Genomic DNA, 16,710 nt, shown 5'->3' with positions numbered 1-16,710 from the left:
CAGTGGGTGCCACAACAGGGTTGCATAGTGTTATGGTCACTGTCGTCCTGAAGGCTGGGTAGTTTGCTGTGAACAATGATCTGTCTAAGGTTTGGTGGTGGTTTAAAGGCAAGACGTGGAGGCGTAGGGACGATATTAGCCAAGTGCTCAACCTCATAGATAATGTGTTGCAGGCTGTCAAGAACATGGCATAGTTTCTCCACTCCCGGGAAGTACTGGACAATGAAAGGGTTCCCGTGTTTGTCTCCTCAGGGGGGTCATTGCATTTCTCACTGTGGTAAGTCAGGTCTGGCGATCAATGAGTTGAACGTTCCTTCTCATCTGAACAGATCCTGTGTTGCGTAGGGCTTGCCCATAGGGGATGGCTATTTTAATATGTTTAGGGTGGAAGCTAGAGAAGTGCAGCATCGTGAGGTTGGCTGTGGTAGAGTGAGATACTGAGGAGCCTTGATGGAAATGTCTGTGTCCAAGAATGAGATTGATTCTAAAGAGTAGTCCGTGGTAGGTCTAATGGTGGGATGTCACTGTGTAGTTGTTTCAATGACTCCTCACCATGGGTCCTGAGGAAGAAAATGTCATCAGTATATCTGGTGTATCGTGCTGGTTGGAGGTCCTTTATAGCAAAGAAGTCTTGTTTGAACTAGTGCTTGAAAATGTTGCATATTAGGGTGCAAATTTGATCCCCATGGTTGTTCTATTTGTCTGAATGAAGAACTGGTTGTCAAAGGTGAAGACGTTTTGGTCAAGGATGAAGTGGATGAGTTGCAGAATGGTGGCTGATGATTGGTAGTTGTTGGTATTGAGTGCTGAGGCTGCTGCAGCGATGCTATCATTGTGGGGGATGCGTGTGTAGAGTGCCAACATGTCTATTGTGACAAGGACTGGTATATTGGTGAAACCAAGCAGACCCTGCAACAATGGGTGAATGGACATTGCGCAGCAATCACGATGGATGTTCCCTCCCGGTCAGGGAACTTTTCAACGGTCAGAGACTTTTGGCCTCTGATCTTTGGGTGACCGTCCTCCAAGATGGACTTCAGGACATGCAACAGTGCAGAGTTGCTGAACAGAGGCTAATAGCCAAGTTCGGTACCCATGAGGATGGCCTCAACCGGGACCTTGGGTTCACATCACGCTACAGGTGATTCCACTACACTATATGCTTCACACACTCTCGCACGCACTCACAAGACCCTCTCATACACACACGCTCTCTCAGAGACACACGCACCCACACCTATGTGCACACCCTCTCACAGGCATATACTTCGTCACACTCACGTGCACACTCTATCAAACACATGCACACTCTTACTCACTCACACTCTCCCACTCTCCCTCCCACCACACACACACACACACACTCCCCCACACTTGCATGCGCGCACACACACACATGTTGTCTATGGAATGGATTTATGTTTGCAGATACATTCTATTTTGTTCAAAAATCATACAGTCTGAAGGCTGTCTGTGCATGTGACATTTTATCAATTCCTGCTCTGGAAATAGAACCAGTCTGACTCAAGGTCAGGATACAGACAGACTCTAACCTCACAATTTTAATGCATTGTCTGAGCTGAGATTTCACCTTTTCGTTTATACAGCCTTAAGTTATCTCAGGAATGTAACTTGAAAGAAGTTCTGAGATTTACATATACGAATGAGTCAAAACTTTTAACCCATTCTAAGTGATGAAAGACTTAACAGCAATCTAGGTTTATTTAATAAATCGCATCAGTTGTACGACACTTTGATCTTTTACTTTAAATTCTGAGTCCTATGATCCTGCCCCACTAGCTACCTGACAAAAGAACAGTGATCTGAAAGCTTGTACTTTCAAATAAACCTGTTGGGTTATAACCTAGTGTTGTGTGATTTTTAACTTTATGCATTTAGTGTGCAGTAAGAATCGGACATAGAGCAGTTGTAATAGCATTTGTGCCATATAGTGCTAGTCAATTGTCATCTCCAACAAAATTAAATAGTATCATCTTCTCCTGGCATTCAATGGCATTACTGTAGCTGAATCACCCACTATCAACTTTCTGCAGTTTACTATTAACCCTAAATTCATCTGTGTCAGCCACACAATACTGCAACTTGATCTCTTTGCTCCCTAAGGTCTATCCACTATCTAATAAGCAAAGGCCACAAATGTGAAGGAATGCTGTCTTGCTCCAGCTGTATTTAAGAAGCTTGATAGCTTCTGGGAAAAGTAGGCACTTAATTGATTCATTGCCTCATCACTAGTGCATGGGTGGCTGAAGTATGCCATCTAAATATTGTATGTGCATGCCAAGGATTCATCAACAGCAACTCGCATGGTGGCTCAGTGGTGAGCACTGCTGCCTCACAGCGCCAGGAATCCAGGTTTGATTCCGGCCTTGGGCGACTGCCTGTGTGGAGTTTGCACGTTCTCCCCATTTCTGCGTGGGTTTCCTCCGGTTGCTCTGGTTTTCTCCCACAATCCAAAAATGTGCAGCTCAGGTGAATTGGCCATGCTAAATTGCCTGTAGTGTAAGGTGAAAGGGTAAATGTAGGGGAATGGGTCTGGGTGGGTTGTTCTTCGGCGGGTCGGTGTGGACTTGTTGGGCTGAAGGGCCTGTTTCCATACTGTAGGGAATCTAATCTTAACAAAAAAAGCTCCCATTGCCACAACCTGCAGAGAAGGGTGGCACATAAATAGCAATATCACTATTTGCGAGTTCCGGGAAAAGTCTCACACCAACCTGGCCTGTAACCATATCACCAATCCTCACTTGTTCTGGTTCAAATCCTGGAACTCACCTCCCATGCAGACTGCAACAGCTTTGGAAGATGCCATCTTTTCTGAGATGATTTGGAGTAGGCAATGAATGCTGACCTTCTGGGATGCCCACATCCCACAAAAAATCTTTCAAAGAAGTTATATCTTGAAATTTATGTATGCGTTTCTGTGGCATGAGTAAAGAAGGTGTAAATGAGTGTGCAAAAGATTGAAATTTAATACATGGTGTTCTGATTACACCCTAGAGAAAATTTTATTCCATCCATTTTTTAAACTGAATGTCACAAATCTTCCTTCAAGCTCAAATCATAATTTGTATTCTAAGTCAAACACTTAACTGGTTGTACTCATTCAGTTTCTGTGAAGAGACTTATGATCATTTTCAGAGATTTACAATTAATACATACTTAGTATTATTGTGCAGCTAGGATACTCGTAACCACAAATGAAGCTGTGGTACCTTAATGGAGAAGAATATTTCATCACACTTGTTATTCAAAGTTCAGCATATTTATTTTTGTGGGTAAAAACAATGACTGCAGATGCTGGAAACTAGATTCTGGATTAGAGTGGTGCTGGAAAAGCACAGCAGTTCAGGCAGCATCCGAGGAGCAGGAAAATCAACGTTTAAGGCAAAAGCCCTTCATCAGGAATCTATTCCTGAATAGATTTCTGATGAAGGGCTTTTGCCCGAAATGTCAATTTTCCTGCTCCTCCGATGCTGCCTGAACTGCTGTGCTTTTCCAGCACCACTCTAATTCAGATATTTATTTTTGTATCTGACTTCAGCAAATATTCCTTAATGCCCTGTGTGTGTGATCTATTCATTATGTTTAAATTTGATGCATTCTGACCAAAAGGCTTAATGGATCTAACTAAGTTGATATATTTGAAGAAGGACTGAACATTTCAAACACGCATAATTAAATTTCTCTTTGATGCTATGTTTGGAGAACATCAGGAATAGTGCTTTGTCCAATGATAAATTTGCATCATAGCAGTGAGAAGCAAATTATTTTCTATTATTTTCTAGGCACATCAGGATTTGGGGAGGCTGATGTAAGTGCTAGCACCAGATAGGTAAATTATAATGAATTACTGCAGTTTAATTGACATAGATTCAGATGGCAAGAGACTAATTTTTTTAAAATCTTTGTTTTTAATGGAAGAACACTTGGAGGTTAGACTTATCTGATTAATTGGGATTTCCCAAGAACTTATTTTGAAAGACTGATTGTAGACTTCAATTGACACAAATCCTACTATGTAGCAAGTCTAAACATTAACGGTGTGTTTTAACAGTTCATGTATTTTAGAGGTTTTTGCATTACTCTGAAATAATTTCTTTCATTATTTCAAAGTATTTCAAAATTCTTTTATGTTTCCAAACACTTTAATTTGGAGGTTGTCCTTGGAGAGTAGAGAAGGTCACCAGTACTTCCTTTTTTTGCTATTGTTATTGTTCACTTAACGAAGGCATTTCTTTCCAGCTTGTCAATTTGTCAGAATTTTAAGCAGTAGAGAGCAACTGATATTTGAAGTTCATTGCCCAAAGCAGTAAATAAACATGAAGCTGGTATCAAGTTTTTCTGTCATGATTAAAATGCTTATTTTTTGTTGTCAGCTAACAGGCACTAGCCTGAACAAATATTCATTTTGGGTGTTATTTATGGGAAGATAGGTGATATATTTGTTTAGTGGTTTAGTAACAAAACTGCAGTCATTCAGTAAACAATATAATTGCCTGCACATAAACATTAATCCTATTCATCAAATGATAGAATGAAATCTTTGTTACATTGCCATCCTTTTCAGGTTAAAACATTTTTAACAAATATGAGGTTTCCTACCTCTTCCATAGCACATGCAACTATGATAATTTGGTCAGCCAGATTTCGAAGATGCGTAAAAATCCATTGTTAGAGGTAGTTCTCCTATAATGCGGTAGTTGCGTTCCCTTACAAAACTGTTATAGAAGATCATGCAATGTAAATAGTATGGCCTATGAGAAAAACAGGGTTGGGCCAAGCCACCAAAAATATCAGTAAAAATTGAAACAAAAGTAGTAATTAATGTAACACAAACAATAGTACAGTCTAAGTAAATCTTATATTTTAATGAAATAATGCCGTAAACTTAACACTAAAATCACTGACTAGAGCATTGTGCCTTTCACGAAACTCTTCACCAGAAAGTGCGCAAGCCAACTGACCAAGTGATGACAACTCTGAAGCCCTCCGGATTCTCCCCTGGTTTGAAATAAAGTTCTTCTAGACGTAGACTGTAATTACCAGTTTCAAGGCTGGCAAAGCTGATCGCATACCTGTTTTAGCTGAACACACTGAATTTGCATTTCGTAGACAGAGGATCCTAAGGCTGAATTTTGCTATTTAGCTAGTGCCAGGGATGGAATCATGTAACAGTGAAGGGGAGTTTGCTTTATTTAAAAAAAAGTCTGCAATTTACAAATCGCATTACCACGAAGCAGTAATTTGAGTGCTTGTTATTAGATTAGATTAGATTAGATTAGATTAGACTTACAGTGTGGAAACAGGCCCTTCGGCCCAACAAGTCCACACCGACCCGCCGAAGCGCAACCCACCCATACCCCTACATTTACCCCTTACCTAACACTACGGGCAATTTAGCATGGCCAATTCACCTGACCCGCACATCTTTGGACTGTGGGAGGAAACCGGAGCACCCGGAGGAAACCCACGCAGACACGGGGAGAACGTGCAAACTCCACACAGTCAGTTGACTGAGTCGGGAATTGAACCCGGGTCTCAGGCGCTGTGAGGCAGCAGTGCTAACCACTGTGCCACCGTGCCGCCCACAAAATGTTATCTGAACATTTCTTGGTTATCCGGCAATGCATGCCATAATGCAATTTAACCATAACTGATGTTTCATAAACGAGCGGTAATTTGAGTGTTGGTTATTAAACATTTCTGGGTTATCCGGCAATGCACGCCATAATGCTGTTTAACTGATAACTGAATGCTGAGTTGCCTAATGCTGTTTTTACGGGACCTTGAGATCTTGTTCGGACAATAATCGGGGTTCTACTGTGGAACACTTAAGCTTCTTGCTGTCTGTCCAGTGATAGGTTGATTCTTTTGAGTCGCCCATCTCAACTAGCTAGTCAATCTCTACCAGGACACACCAGTAAAGTGGAACTATTGTACTGCGGAGTCAGGGTTGGATTAAGCATGTCCTTTCCACAAATAAAAGCAGTTGGAACAGCAGGTTCATTGGGATCTCATTCACCCCCTCCAAACAGCACAAAAGATCTAAAAGCTAAGCTGGAACAACAGTCAAACCTCCCTCAACAGCACTTTCCAAACCTGTCGTCTCGATCACCTTGAAGGGTTAGGGCAACAGGTACTAAAAAGGGCCACCACCTGCAAGGTCCACCACATCTCCTCTCTCTCTCCTCCCCCTTCCCCCCCCCCCCCCCCCTCTCCGTACCCCATGTGTTGACTTGGAACATATTTCCATTCCCTCTTCATCACTGGATCAACATCCTGAAGCTCCCTATCAAATAGCGCTTTGTAGGTGCATACACTGTATGCAGGTCTGCAGTGCTTCCAAGTAGGAGGCTGACAACTACCTTCTCAATGGTAATTAGGGATGGGCACAAACGCTGACCTTCACCACCAGCACCAGAATGAATTAAAAAAAAGTTTAAATGGCTAAGTTAGCTCAGACTTTCCATTTACAGGCATATTATTTTAGAGCTGATTCAAACCTTAGGAGACATTGCTTATAGCAACCTATCCCCATGCAACGATAGCTATTAAGTAAATACATTTTAATGTTTGGATATTGAAAAGAAATATCAGATACCATTAATGCCCTTAAAATACTTTCTTTTTTGTTATAACTCCAAATGAATGCTAATCTCACAATTTATCGTGTAATTGTGTGGTATCATGGCCTAAAATATTAGAGTGGGAAGATGAAAAGGAGGGATAAAAATGGAAGTTATCGATATTAAATACAATTTCTGAAAAACAGACAATTTCTACCCTCTTATTTATGCAAAGTAGAAATCTATTACTTTATTTCTGCAGTGCTTTAAATCTACAGTGCTATAGAATTGTTCTGGAAATTTTACATGTTCCAGAAGTTGCAACTGAGAATAATGATATGGGCAGGAAATGAGCTCTACTGCTTGTATTAACCAGACTAGTCTTTTTATACTTTTATTCATATACTATTTTTGTACATCTTCATAATAGAATTTAAATCTTTTTTTTCTGTGAATTGTTTCTTTTTGCAGTAAACATAAGGAATCTGAATGTAAATATTCAACTGAGCAACTCAGTCACACAAAGTGCAGGTTATGAAAAGAATGGTGAAAATCTTAACTTGCAATATAAAACAAATAGAAATCATAATAAAATAGAACTAACTTCTGTTTCATGCTGTCACTGCATCAGTAGTAACTCATCAACATTTGATGTTTTTATATTGTTTCCTTCCAAGTATGAAAGCATTCTGTCAGTCTTGGCTCACCGTAGCTCTCTCGCTTCTGAATCAAGCTAGTGCTACACTCTTGGACTTGATGTCTTATAGCTGAGCTGTTCAACCTGGCCCATCTTATGTCTCAGGTTAATGATCCTATCTCATTGTTGAAAATAGAACAGAAAAGTTACTCTACAGACACCAGAACATGTTATCTTGTTCTTTATGTCAGTGGTATTTGTGGGACGTTGCTGCTCTTGTCTTTGCTGCACACATTATTGCAGTGACTATATTTCATTGAAGCACTTTGTAATATACTAAGATTGTGAAAAGTTCAATTTAAATGCACATTCTATCTTACGTTATTCAAGGAGCTCCAAACCTGTGTATCAGGCAAAACCTGTATGCAATTACCTTTCTGGAATCTGGACCTTTTCTTATACTGTTTAATGCAAACAGTGATCAATATTAGTCAATTGGCAACACAAAAAATAATGTCACCAACAAAAGTGATATTAAAAAAGCCATTAAGATGTAAAATTGAAAACAAAATTGTTTTCTGGCTTTTTTCTGAAAACACTGGGACCTACAGGAAGTAAACAGTGAAAATAAATGCACAGTTCCAATTAAACTTATTCTCTTTAACTGGCAAATGTGATCTGAGACAAGTTGGTCGTTGTTTTGAGCAGTTTTAAACTGGAGGGGTATCAGTAGTGAATGGTAAAATTCTGTGTGTAGATAGTAGAGGGAGCTGATGTTGACAGCTCTGTTAATGGAGATGATCAGTGTTTTAATCTTTACCAAGCTGCTAACATTTAAATAAATAAGTCTTGTTTAAAATATACATATATTATGACATTTAGTTATCAAATACTTTGAGATATTTTCAGTGGGCTGTCAGAAATCAAACATTTGTGGATCCTGAAAGTCTTAAATGTCTTTCTAGTCGCAAAGTTGAAGAGTGGATTTCATTTTTAGCAATGAACAATTTGATTTTTGTTCAGAGTGCCTGAGGAGGTATGGAGCATCATTTGACTTTTTTTAAAAAGTCATCATCTTTTCTAAATATCATTTGGTTCAAAGAGATCCATCATGTAAGAAATAACTGTGAACATTTCAAGTTTTTTTAATACTTTCTCCAGTTCAATTCAAGCTGTTTTTTTTGCTGATATGTGCAGCTGAATCACTGGTCAACAATTTGTCAAAAATGCCATTATCAGTAAGTGAAATTTGATGTCAACTGCAAAATCTCAAAGCTACAGTGCTTATTATTAGATCGGCAGATGCTGTTTACTTGTATAATTGTTTTTAACAAAACTCAAAACTAATGGAGTTACAAAAGTATAATCTAATCTCAAATTTGGTGCAACATCACAAGAAGAGAGAACGTCCACATAATACACAAATCCCTTATGTCAGTTTTAGTATCTATTGTTATATTCTTCATTGGTTCTGACATTCAGCATGATTAACAATTGTACAACCTTGCTTCACTTTTATCCGAGAACAAATTACTTGCAGATGAATACTTTGAAATTCTGTTTCCAGATTGTATTGTGAGCCATTGACACACTGAGCTTTGTATTATATTTCTTCACATCATCTAAATTCTGTTCTGCAGAGGACATCTCATGTTGTGAAAGCAAAAATAATGAACTATCATAGGTAGCAAATAGAATACGTAAATGGAAAAAGTATCTTTTTTTCACATGATACTATTTCTAGTAATAGATTTTAAATAATTAACAGAAATCTTTTTGTGCTTTATAATGCTGTGATCATTTTTTGAGTGATCATGTATGATGCAAGTAAATCAGTTTGAAGGAAATGGAGAGAATACCCTTTGAATTCCAGTGCTTTATTGAGAGAAATTAGACAAGGTATTGACTTCTGAGGTGTTGATGTCAGGATTTTGTAATGTCTTGGCTTTACTGCTTTTAGCTTTCTGAATCTTACTCTTGAGTTGCACCCTGAGATAATGGCCAATATTCTTGGATGTTTCTGAGGTCAACCCCATGGTCCATAGCAGGTAGAATTCAAGCAAAAAGTCAAGACCTTAAGAATGGCAAAGACAAAGGGCAGTAATAAGAGAAATAAAACTTATTCTTTAAGTTGCTCTTAAATTGTGCAACCTGTAACGTATAATTTAATTCTGAATTGAATATTTTGTCAAACCTCCAATTTTCATATAAATGAAAGTTGTTGATTGATTGTTTTGCATTTTTGTCATGTCAGATATGATTTCTAATTAGAACCTACATAATGATTTTGGCCCAGAGTAAAATTATAAGATTTAGTAACAAATTTGAAAAATATTTGCGATAGGAACTTGCAGTCCTTTATTGCTGATATAAAATTTTGTCCATATGATAGAAATGTTTGTTTTTGTCTCTTGTATCTCTACCACCAGTGGAGAGTAACAATTAGTTCACTGCAGATCATAACCTTGCAAGGATTGAATGTTCCAAAAGTGTATGCATTCCCATATGTCTAAGCTGATGGATAAGGCCCTGTTTTGGAGGTGTGATAGATCATTCAGATCAATTTAAGGGTCAATGAGCATGTTAATCAGAGTCATCCAGGAGCTGTGGCAAAGGGGGTGGGTAATTCTGTATAACTAAAGTGTTGTTAATAGTTCTGTGGTGCTCAGAAAAGCCCCAGAAGTTTTGCAGTGGTTTTATAAATTTAGGGAGTCGAGATTGTGACAGAATGTCACTGGCTCCAGGCTGCTGTGCATTTGGGACTTCAGTAAGCCTTTAGCATTTATCAGCTCAATGGAGCTGAAAGGAAGCTGTCAGGTAGCAAGCTGGCAATTAGGAAATGAAAAGCTTGTAAGTAGCGGTTGTCTGTTGCTGAAGACAACAGTTGAGGCAATGAATGCTTGTGAGTAGAGATGTTCTGCTCAGAGCAACTAACAAGCTCAAATTGTGTTGGTGATTAGCTGTTGGAATACAATCTTGTGAATCTCATCGAACTCAGTCTCTCAAGAAGAATTGGAACAACTGGGAACTAGTAGAATTTGATGCAATATTAGTTGGAGTGGCTTTTGAGGAAAATTGGAGGCTGGATGTTTGAAAGAGAAGAGCCAAATCTCACATGAGAGGGGCAGGACTTCAAAGCATTTTTGTGATTCTGTACTCACAGCCATCCAGTTTGATTGCTGAGAAATACACAGGAACTGTCTTTGATATATTTTCCATTTTGAGGTACAGTTTTTGGTGTGTTCAACCACATTTCGCCTGTTAATTCATGGTTATCCCCGGGCATTAGAGTATAAGGTAGATATTGTTCATAGCTTGCTTTGCTGGCTTGTGCATAGTAAATCGTTTTTCTGGTTCTTTTTTAAAAAAGGGTTTCATCTTGTTTTATTCTGTTAGTAACTGTGATTTCAAAGCCTGTTTCAAAAAAGAGAAAAAATACAATGTTTTCTGCTGGAAACTGGCCTGGAAAGAGAATACAATTTGGTTAGTGATCTAAGGACACTGTAGACAACCATCACCAACCTGTTGCTGTGCTGAAGAGCTTGGCAGCTGGTTGGATGTTGAATTAATCAATCAAGGGAGAACTACTTTTGACCAGGATTTGACAGGAGGCAGTGTGATTCTTGGAGACTTTCAGAGACGGTGCTGCTTGGTTTTGTTCCATCTATAGTTTCGCTCCAGTTACCAAATTGTTCAAAGTTCTGAGGAAAGAATCCCAGTCAGTAAGTAAATATTTCTAGAAGCCTGTTGAAACTGTTTGCGTTAACTGATGACTTAGGAATTCAAGCAAAATGTGCAGTTCTATTTGTTTGTGAACAACACGTTTTCCAAAGATTTTGTGAAGTTCTGCAATAAATCATTAGAAACTATTCATTGAACTGGCAAATTACAATTCTTTTACTTGCAATTTAAATTTATTTCTTATCTGCTTGGGTCTGTCTGAGAGTGCGAAGGGGTTATGATCAAAGAAAATTGGGCTTTAGTCTTAGATATTAAGTAGATTCCCTTGTTATTCTTAAAGTTACAATATTGGCAATAAATTGTCAATTTCTGTTAAGGTATAAACTTGATGCCCAAGATCTGTTATTCGTAAAGTCTGGTTAAGAACAATTACGTTGTTTGAAGGGTCATTAAATGTTTTAATTTCATTGTTTATATTTTTCTCAAATATACAGAGTGAAAGGAGGGCAGGCAGCTAGGTTAGAGAATGGGCAGGAGGGATCACGCATCACAACTCCTTTGACTAGGAAGGAAAGTGCTAAGGGTGGAGGTGAAGCTTGGTAGCATAAATGTTTCTGTTGTAATACTCTTAGCATTAAATCTGAAATGCTCTTGGCTGTTCTTGCTACATCTGAAGAAAGGTCCTGGCTCATGGTGTGGAATAGTTTAAATAAAGAAACATTTTCAAAGAAACGGTACCAGATAAGGCACATTAGCTTTGTTGGTGAGTCTACGACATTCAATTGAATCAATTATAAGTTTGATACAGCAAGGTGTCAGATATGTAATGTGATTATACCTAGTTAAAAATCACGGTGACAGGTGGAGGAGCAGTGCTCCAAATGTTAGTGCTTCCAAATAAACCTGTTGGACCATAACCTGGTGTTGTGTGATCTTTAACTTTGTCCACCCCATCCACACTGGCTCCTGCACATCATTATTATACCGAGACAGCCTTTGAGTCCAAATGATGGTGAAGCTGCTGTAGTTGATGCTAATGTTGTTAGAGGGTGAGGTGGAAGAGAGGGCAGAAATCAACTGAATTTCAAGTTGCAGTTTGCTATCATTTTTTCATCTTTTATGGAGTCATAGAGATGTACAGCATAGAAACCAGACCCTTTGGTCCAAGCCATCCATGCAGTCTAGATATCCCAAACCAATCTAGTCCCACCTGCCAGCACCTGGCCTAGATCCCTCCAAACCCTTCCTATTCATATACCCATCCAAATGCCTCATGTTGCAATGTACCAGCCTCCACCACTTCCTCTGGCAGCTCATTCCATACACATACCACCCTCTGCGTGAAAACATTGCCCCTTATATATCTTTTATATCTTCCCCCTCTCACTCTAAACCTATGCCCTCTAGTTCTGGACTCCCTGACCCCAGGGAAAAGACTTTGCCCATTTATCTTATCCGTGCCCCTCATAATTCTGTAAACCTCTGTAAGGTCACCCCTCAGCCTCTGACGCTCCAGGGAAATCCTCCAACTCTGGCAACATCCTTGTAAATCTTTTCTGAACCCTTTCAAGTTTTGCAACATCTTTTCGATAGGAAGGAGACCAGAATTGAATGCAATATTCCAGCAGTGGCCTAACCGATGTCCTGTACAGACGCAACATGACCTCTCAACTCTTGTACTCAATACTCTGACCAATAAAAGAAAGCAGACCAAATGCTGCCTTCACTTCATATAGCTTACTGAATTACTAAATAGACATGAAGTTGCCACTGTAGCACCTGGCCACCAGAAAAATATTTGAAGCAAAGAGTATAGATTCTGCTTGTGACTTCTCCACCCGAGCCCAACTGTGACCATTGTTCTTCTGTACTGTGGATAACCACTTAATGCTATTCCAATTCTTGCTTTTGCCTCTTATCACTCAGTGTGTACTGCAGCTGCATCTGCTTTTGTAGAATCTTAGAAGAGGCCATTCAACTCATTTTCACTATCCACTTGGTCCTACTCTGTTGTTCAGCGTCTGGTGCTGTTCCTTCATGACATCCAATTGCATGTCTATTCGGAGTATCTTGTAACAAGCTTTCTCAGATGGTGGCCAGTGTAAATGTATGCTTCAAAGTGAAGTGTACCCAAGTACGAACTCTCAGTAGCATGTAACAACTAGTTCTTTTTTTGTTGACTCTAAAATGGTCATTTCTTTGTTTATATGCTACTTTTGTTAAAGCTCATTAAACTTCTAAGTCACATTATCACAACATTGTGTGGCAAGCAGATATTGCATCAGAAACAATAAATTGTGATCAGAAAATATGAATTGTTGAAACTAAAGGTGTTTTATTGAGCATGTAAGTATGCATAATTATTTAGAAAAATTCAATCACTGAAATATATCCAAAACACACACACACACACACACACACACACACACACACACAATAAATTGTGTCAGATTTTTCTCTAGATTTGTAGCAGGATGTACCTGATTTTAGTTGGTTTGTTTTGGAAGTGATTGTGTAGTTTTGTTATTTACTCAGAGAATATAAGTGTCATTGGCGAGACAATTGTTTATTGAGTATCCAAAGTTGCCATCCAAAAAGTGGTGGTGGTATGACACTTTATTGAATCATTACAGCCTTTGTGGCACCCACAGGTATGTAAGATGGTTCCTTAATCAGATATGAATAATGATGTGGAGGTGCCGGTGTGGGACTGGGGTGGACTAAGTCTGAAGTCTCATGACACAAGGTTATAATCCAACAGGTTAATTTGAAATCACAAGCTTTCAGAGTGCTGCTGCTTTGTCAGGTAAAGTGACTGTATTGGAGTGATTCATTTATTTGCACCATAGTCATTTCCTAATGAGCAGACATGTCGCAAAAGGACTTTTGTTTTTGTTTCTTATTCCAAATCATTTTCTTTGGCCTTGCACCACTAACCCTGCTGTAATTTAATGTCTTCTACGTTCCATCCTATCATAGACCTTCCTTTTTTTTTGTTGTTCCTCTCATCATCTTCCCTTTCACTTGAAACCAATTGCAGTAGTAACTTTTCTCAGTTCTGATGAAAGATCATCAGACTGAAAATCAAGCCAACTGCCTTGCCTACTGGATATTTCCAGATTTATGTATTTTTCTTTCAGTCTAGTATTGTTCTCATCTCAAGAATGCCTGATATAGGGAAGGAAGCCTTTTAATTGGTAAAAGCTGCAATTTTACAACATGTTGTCTGTATATTTTAGGTACTGAGCAATACTCTGTCTATGAAGGCTATGCAGATACGTACAAATGGGTGGAGAGCTACAATGACAAGACTCTAAGGTATTAATTTTATTTTCCAAATTATGTCAGCTTCTTATAAAGTAACTTTGTTGTGTTCTTGCTTTATGAAGCTGGTTAACAAAGCCCACTGGTCTAAAAATACTCGGAATGATGTTAAAGGACCTGTATTATTTATCAGTGCAAATATATATGATACACTTACCATTTTTGAACACCATTATAATTACAAGTTAACTGTTCATTTTTCATTAACTTTGAGTCTGAAAATCTGTTCGTATTTGTTACTTAAACAATTAAACTTTTCCTAAGTCAACAATTAACTCACTGGTCTAATGTAAAGGAGTGACAAGACTAGCATTCATATCTATGATTCCTACTTTGGATAGGTTCTTTATTATAATTGTGTTGCTTCAAGACTGAAATAAATTAGTAGACACTCTCTACCATCCAGATTTGTAGGGCAGGTATCTCAGGTACACTTTATGCTTGAGAGAAACGCTGGGATCTTCTATCACCGGCTGTTAACAACTAAGGGTGTTGTGGAGTATTTTAAGCCAACACTTAACAGAAGTTTTTCATTCAAATGTCAAATAACCTTTAGTTTACACCTGTGAGAAGGCCCATCTCTACTGCTAAACCAGAAGCCTGCTCCAGCAATAGTTTCAAGCAGTTTGTATACCATTCAAATTACATTACAATCACAGTGCTGCCTACAGCAGGGTTGATACTATTAAGAAGGACTAGAATTTAGGACTTCTCAAAAATGACACAGGGTAACCACCATCATGTATCCTAATTAAAGAAAAAAATGGAAGAGGTCATTTTCAAAACTAGATGGCTGCAGTCAACATCCATTCAGCCTGTTTCAGAGGGAGAGAATTGTACATTCTACCAAGGTGAAGTATCAGTAGAAATAGCAACAATTCTGAGTGTCTGTCCAGTACAAACTTGCAGGATCAAAATAATCATGAGTTCAGCACTAATCACCGAGCAGGATGTCCTCAGGTGATGTGTTTGTAATATTGTTTACTGGAACAAGCCATGCAACTCATATGTTAGCAATAAAGTTGCTTTTGCAGTTTGTACGTTTAACAGCTGAAAATAATGTTCAATTCATAATTGCTGTTTGGTTTGAAAATGCAACTTAGGTGTCCACAATACCAGGCCTAGTGCTGGTGGAAAAATCTTAGATCCGATGTCAGTCTTGCAGATCAGGCCACATGTCCCCCGATGGAGATTGAAAATCTGAAAATTCCAGGAGAATGTTTCAAGTTATGTAACTTTGGATTAAACAGTAGTTTCTGCCTGTCCCTCTGCAGCGATGCCAACATCCCTTCCCATCAGAAATTGAAACAGCAACCCAAGAATCTCTCATTCAGTTTCTTTTAGGAAATGTCATTTTTGATTAAGGAAAACATTACTGCAGTAATTAGAGAAGATATTTCTAAAAATTTGTCCCGTGGAAATATGTGGGTTGAAATTAGAAATACTAAAGGACTGATCACCTTGATAGGATTATACTGTAGTCCTCCCAATAGCCAAGAGGGAATTAAGGAACAAATATGCAGCGAGTTCTCAGTTGTATATAAGAATAATAAGATTGTAATAAGTGATTTTTAAATTTCCAAACATTGACTGCAACTACCATAGCATTAAAGGTTTGAATGATGAAAAATTTGTGAAATGTGTACAAGATTTATTTTAAATAATATGTGAATGTTTATCCTAGCGAAGGAGCAAAACTTAACCTTCTCTGACTGAAGTGGTAGTAGGGGAGCACTTTAGGTCTAATAATAATATTTCTATTAATTTTAAAATTGTTTTGGAAAAAGATAAACCTTCCATTAAAATTAAAATTTGCCTTACTCCAATTAATAACTTTAATGATATGATATGAGACAAGAACTTTAAAAAGTTTGATTGGAATAGATTGTTCAAAATTGTGAAAACAAGCGTTCAGAGTCATTATGTTTCTGTTAGAATGAATGGTAAGGCTAGTAGGTTAGAGAAGAATAGATGAGTGAAGATATTGAGGTTCTAGTCAAGAATAAAAGAAAAATCATATTTAGAAACATAACTGGGTTCCAGTGAATCTATTGAATAGTATAAGGGATTTAGGGGCATTCTTAAGGCAAAGAGGGCTATTAACGTAGGTTGGCACATAAGGTTAATGATAATCCAAAGAGATTTTACAAGTATGTTAAGAGCAAGAGAGCAACTAGAGACAGAGTTGTTTCACATCAATTTTTACTTTGGAGAAAGAAATAGAGCCTAGAGAACTCGGGGAAATAAATATTGATGTTGTGAAAACCAGTCACATTATAGAAGAGAAACTGGTGAAAGTCTAAGAAAGTATGAAGGTGGCTAAATCTCCTGGACCTAATCTAATGTATTCCAGGATGTTGTGGGAAGTTAGGAAGGATTGCAAGGACCGTTGCAGAAATATTTGTATCATCTATAACAAGGGTGATGTGCCAGATGACTGGAGAGTTGCTCGTGTTGTGCCGTTGTTTAAGGGATGTAAGGAGA

At 38.3% G+C, this 16,710-nt stretch overlaps 1 protein-coding gene across 1 annotated transcript in view; it reads left to right on the top strand.

Moving 5' to 3' along the window:
- Positions 1–16,710, top strand: part of parga (poly (ADP-ribose) glycohydrolase a) — a 215,302-nt gene that overhangs the window by 161,504 nt on the left and 37,088 nt on the right. Inside the window, exon 14 of the mRNA XM_060854133.1 lies at positions 14,142–14,220. Coding sequence (XP_060710116.1) covers positions 14,142–14,220 — 79 coding nt within the window. The remainder of the gene's footprint in view (positions 1–14,141; positions 14,221–16,710) is intronic.

Source organism: Hemiscyllium ocellatum, chromosome 43, assembly GCF_020745735.1.
Source record: "Hemiscyllium ocellatum isolate sHemOce1 chromosome 43, sHemOce1.pat.X.cur, whole genome shotgun sequence".
Taxonomy (NCBI): Eukaryota; Metazoa; Chordata; class Chondrichthyes; order Orectolobiformes; family Hemiscylliidae; genus Hemiscyllium; species Hemiscyllium ocellatum.
Note: the sequence above shows the minus strand (reverse complement) of the source record. Positions and strands in the feature narration are given on the sequence as shown.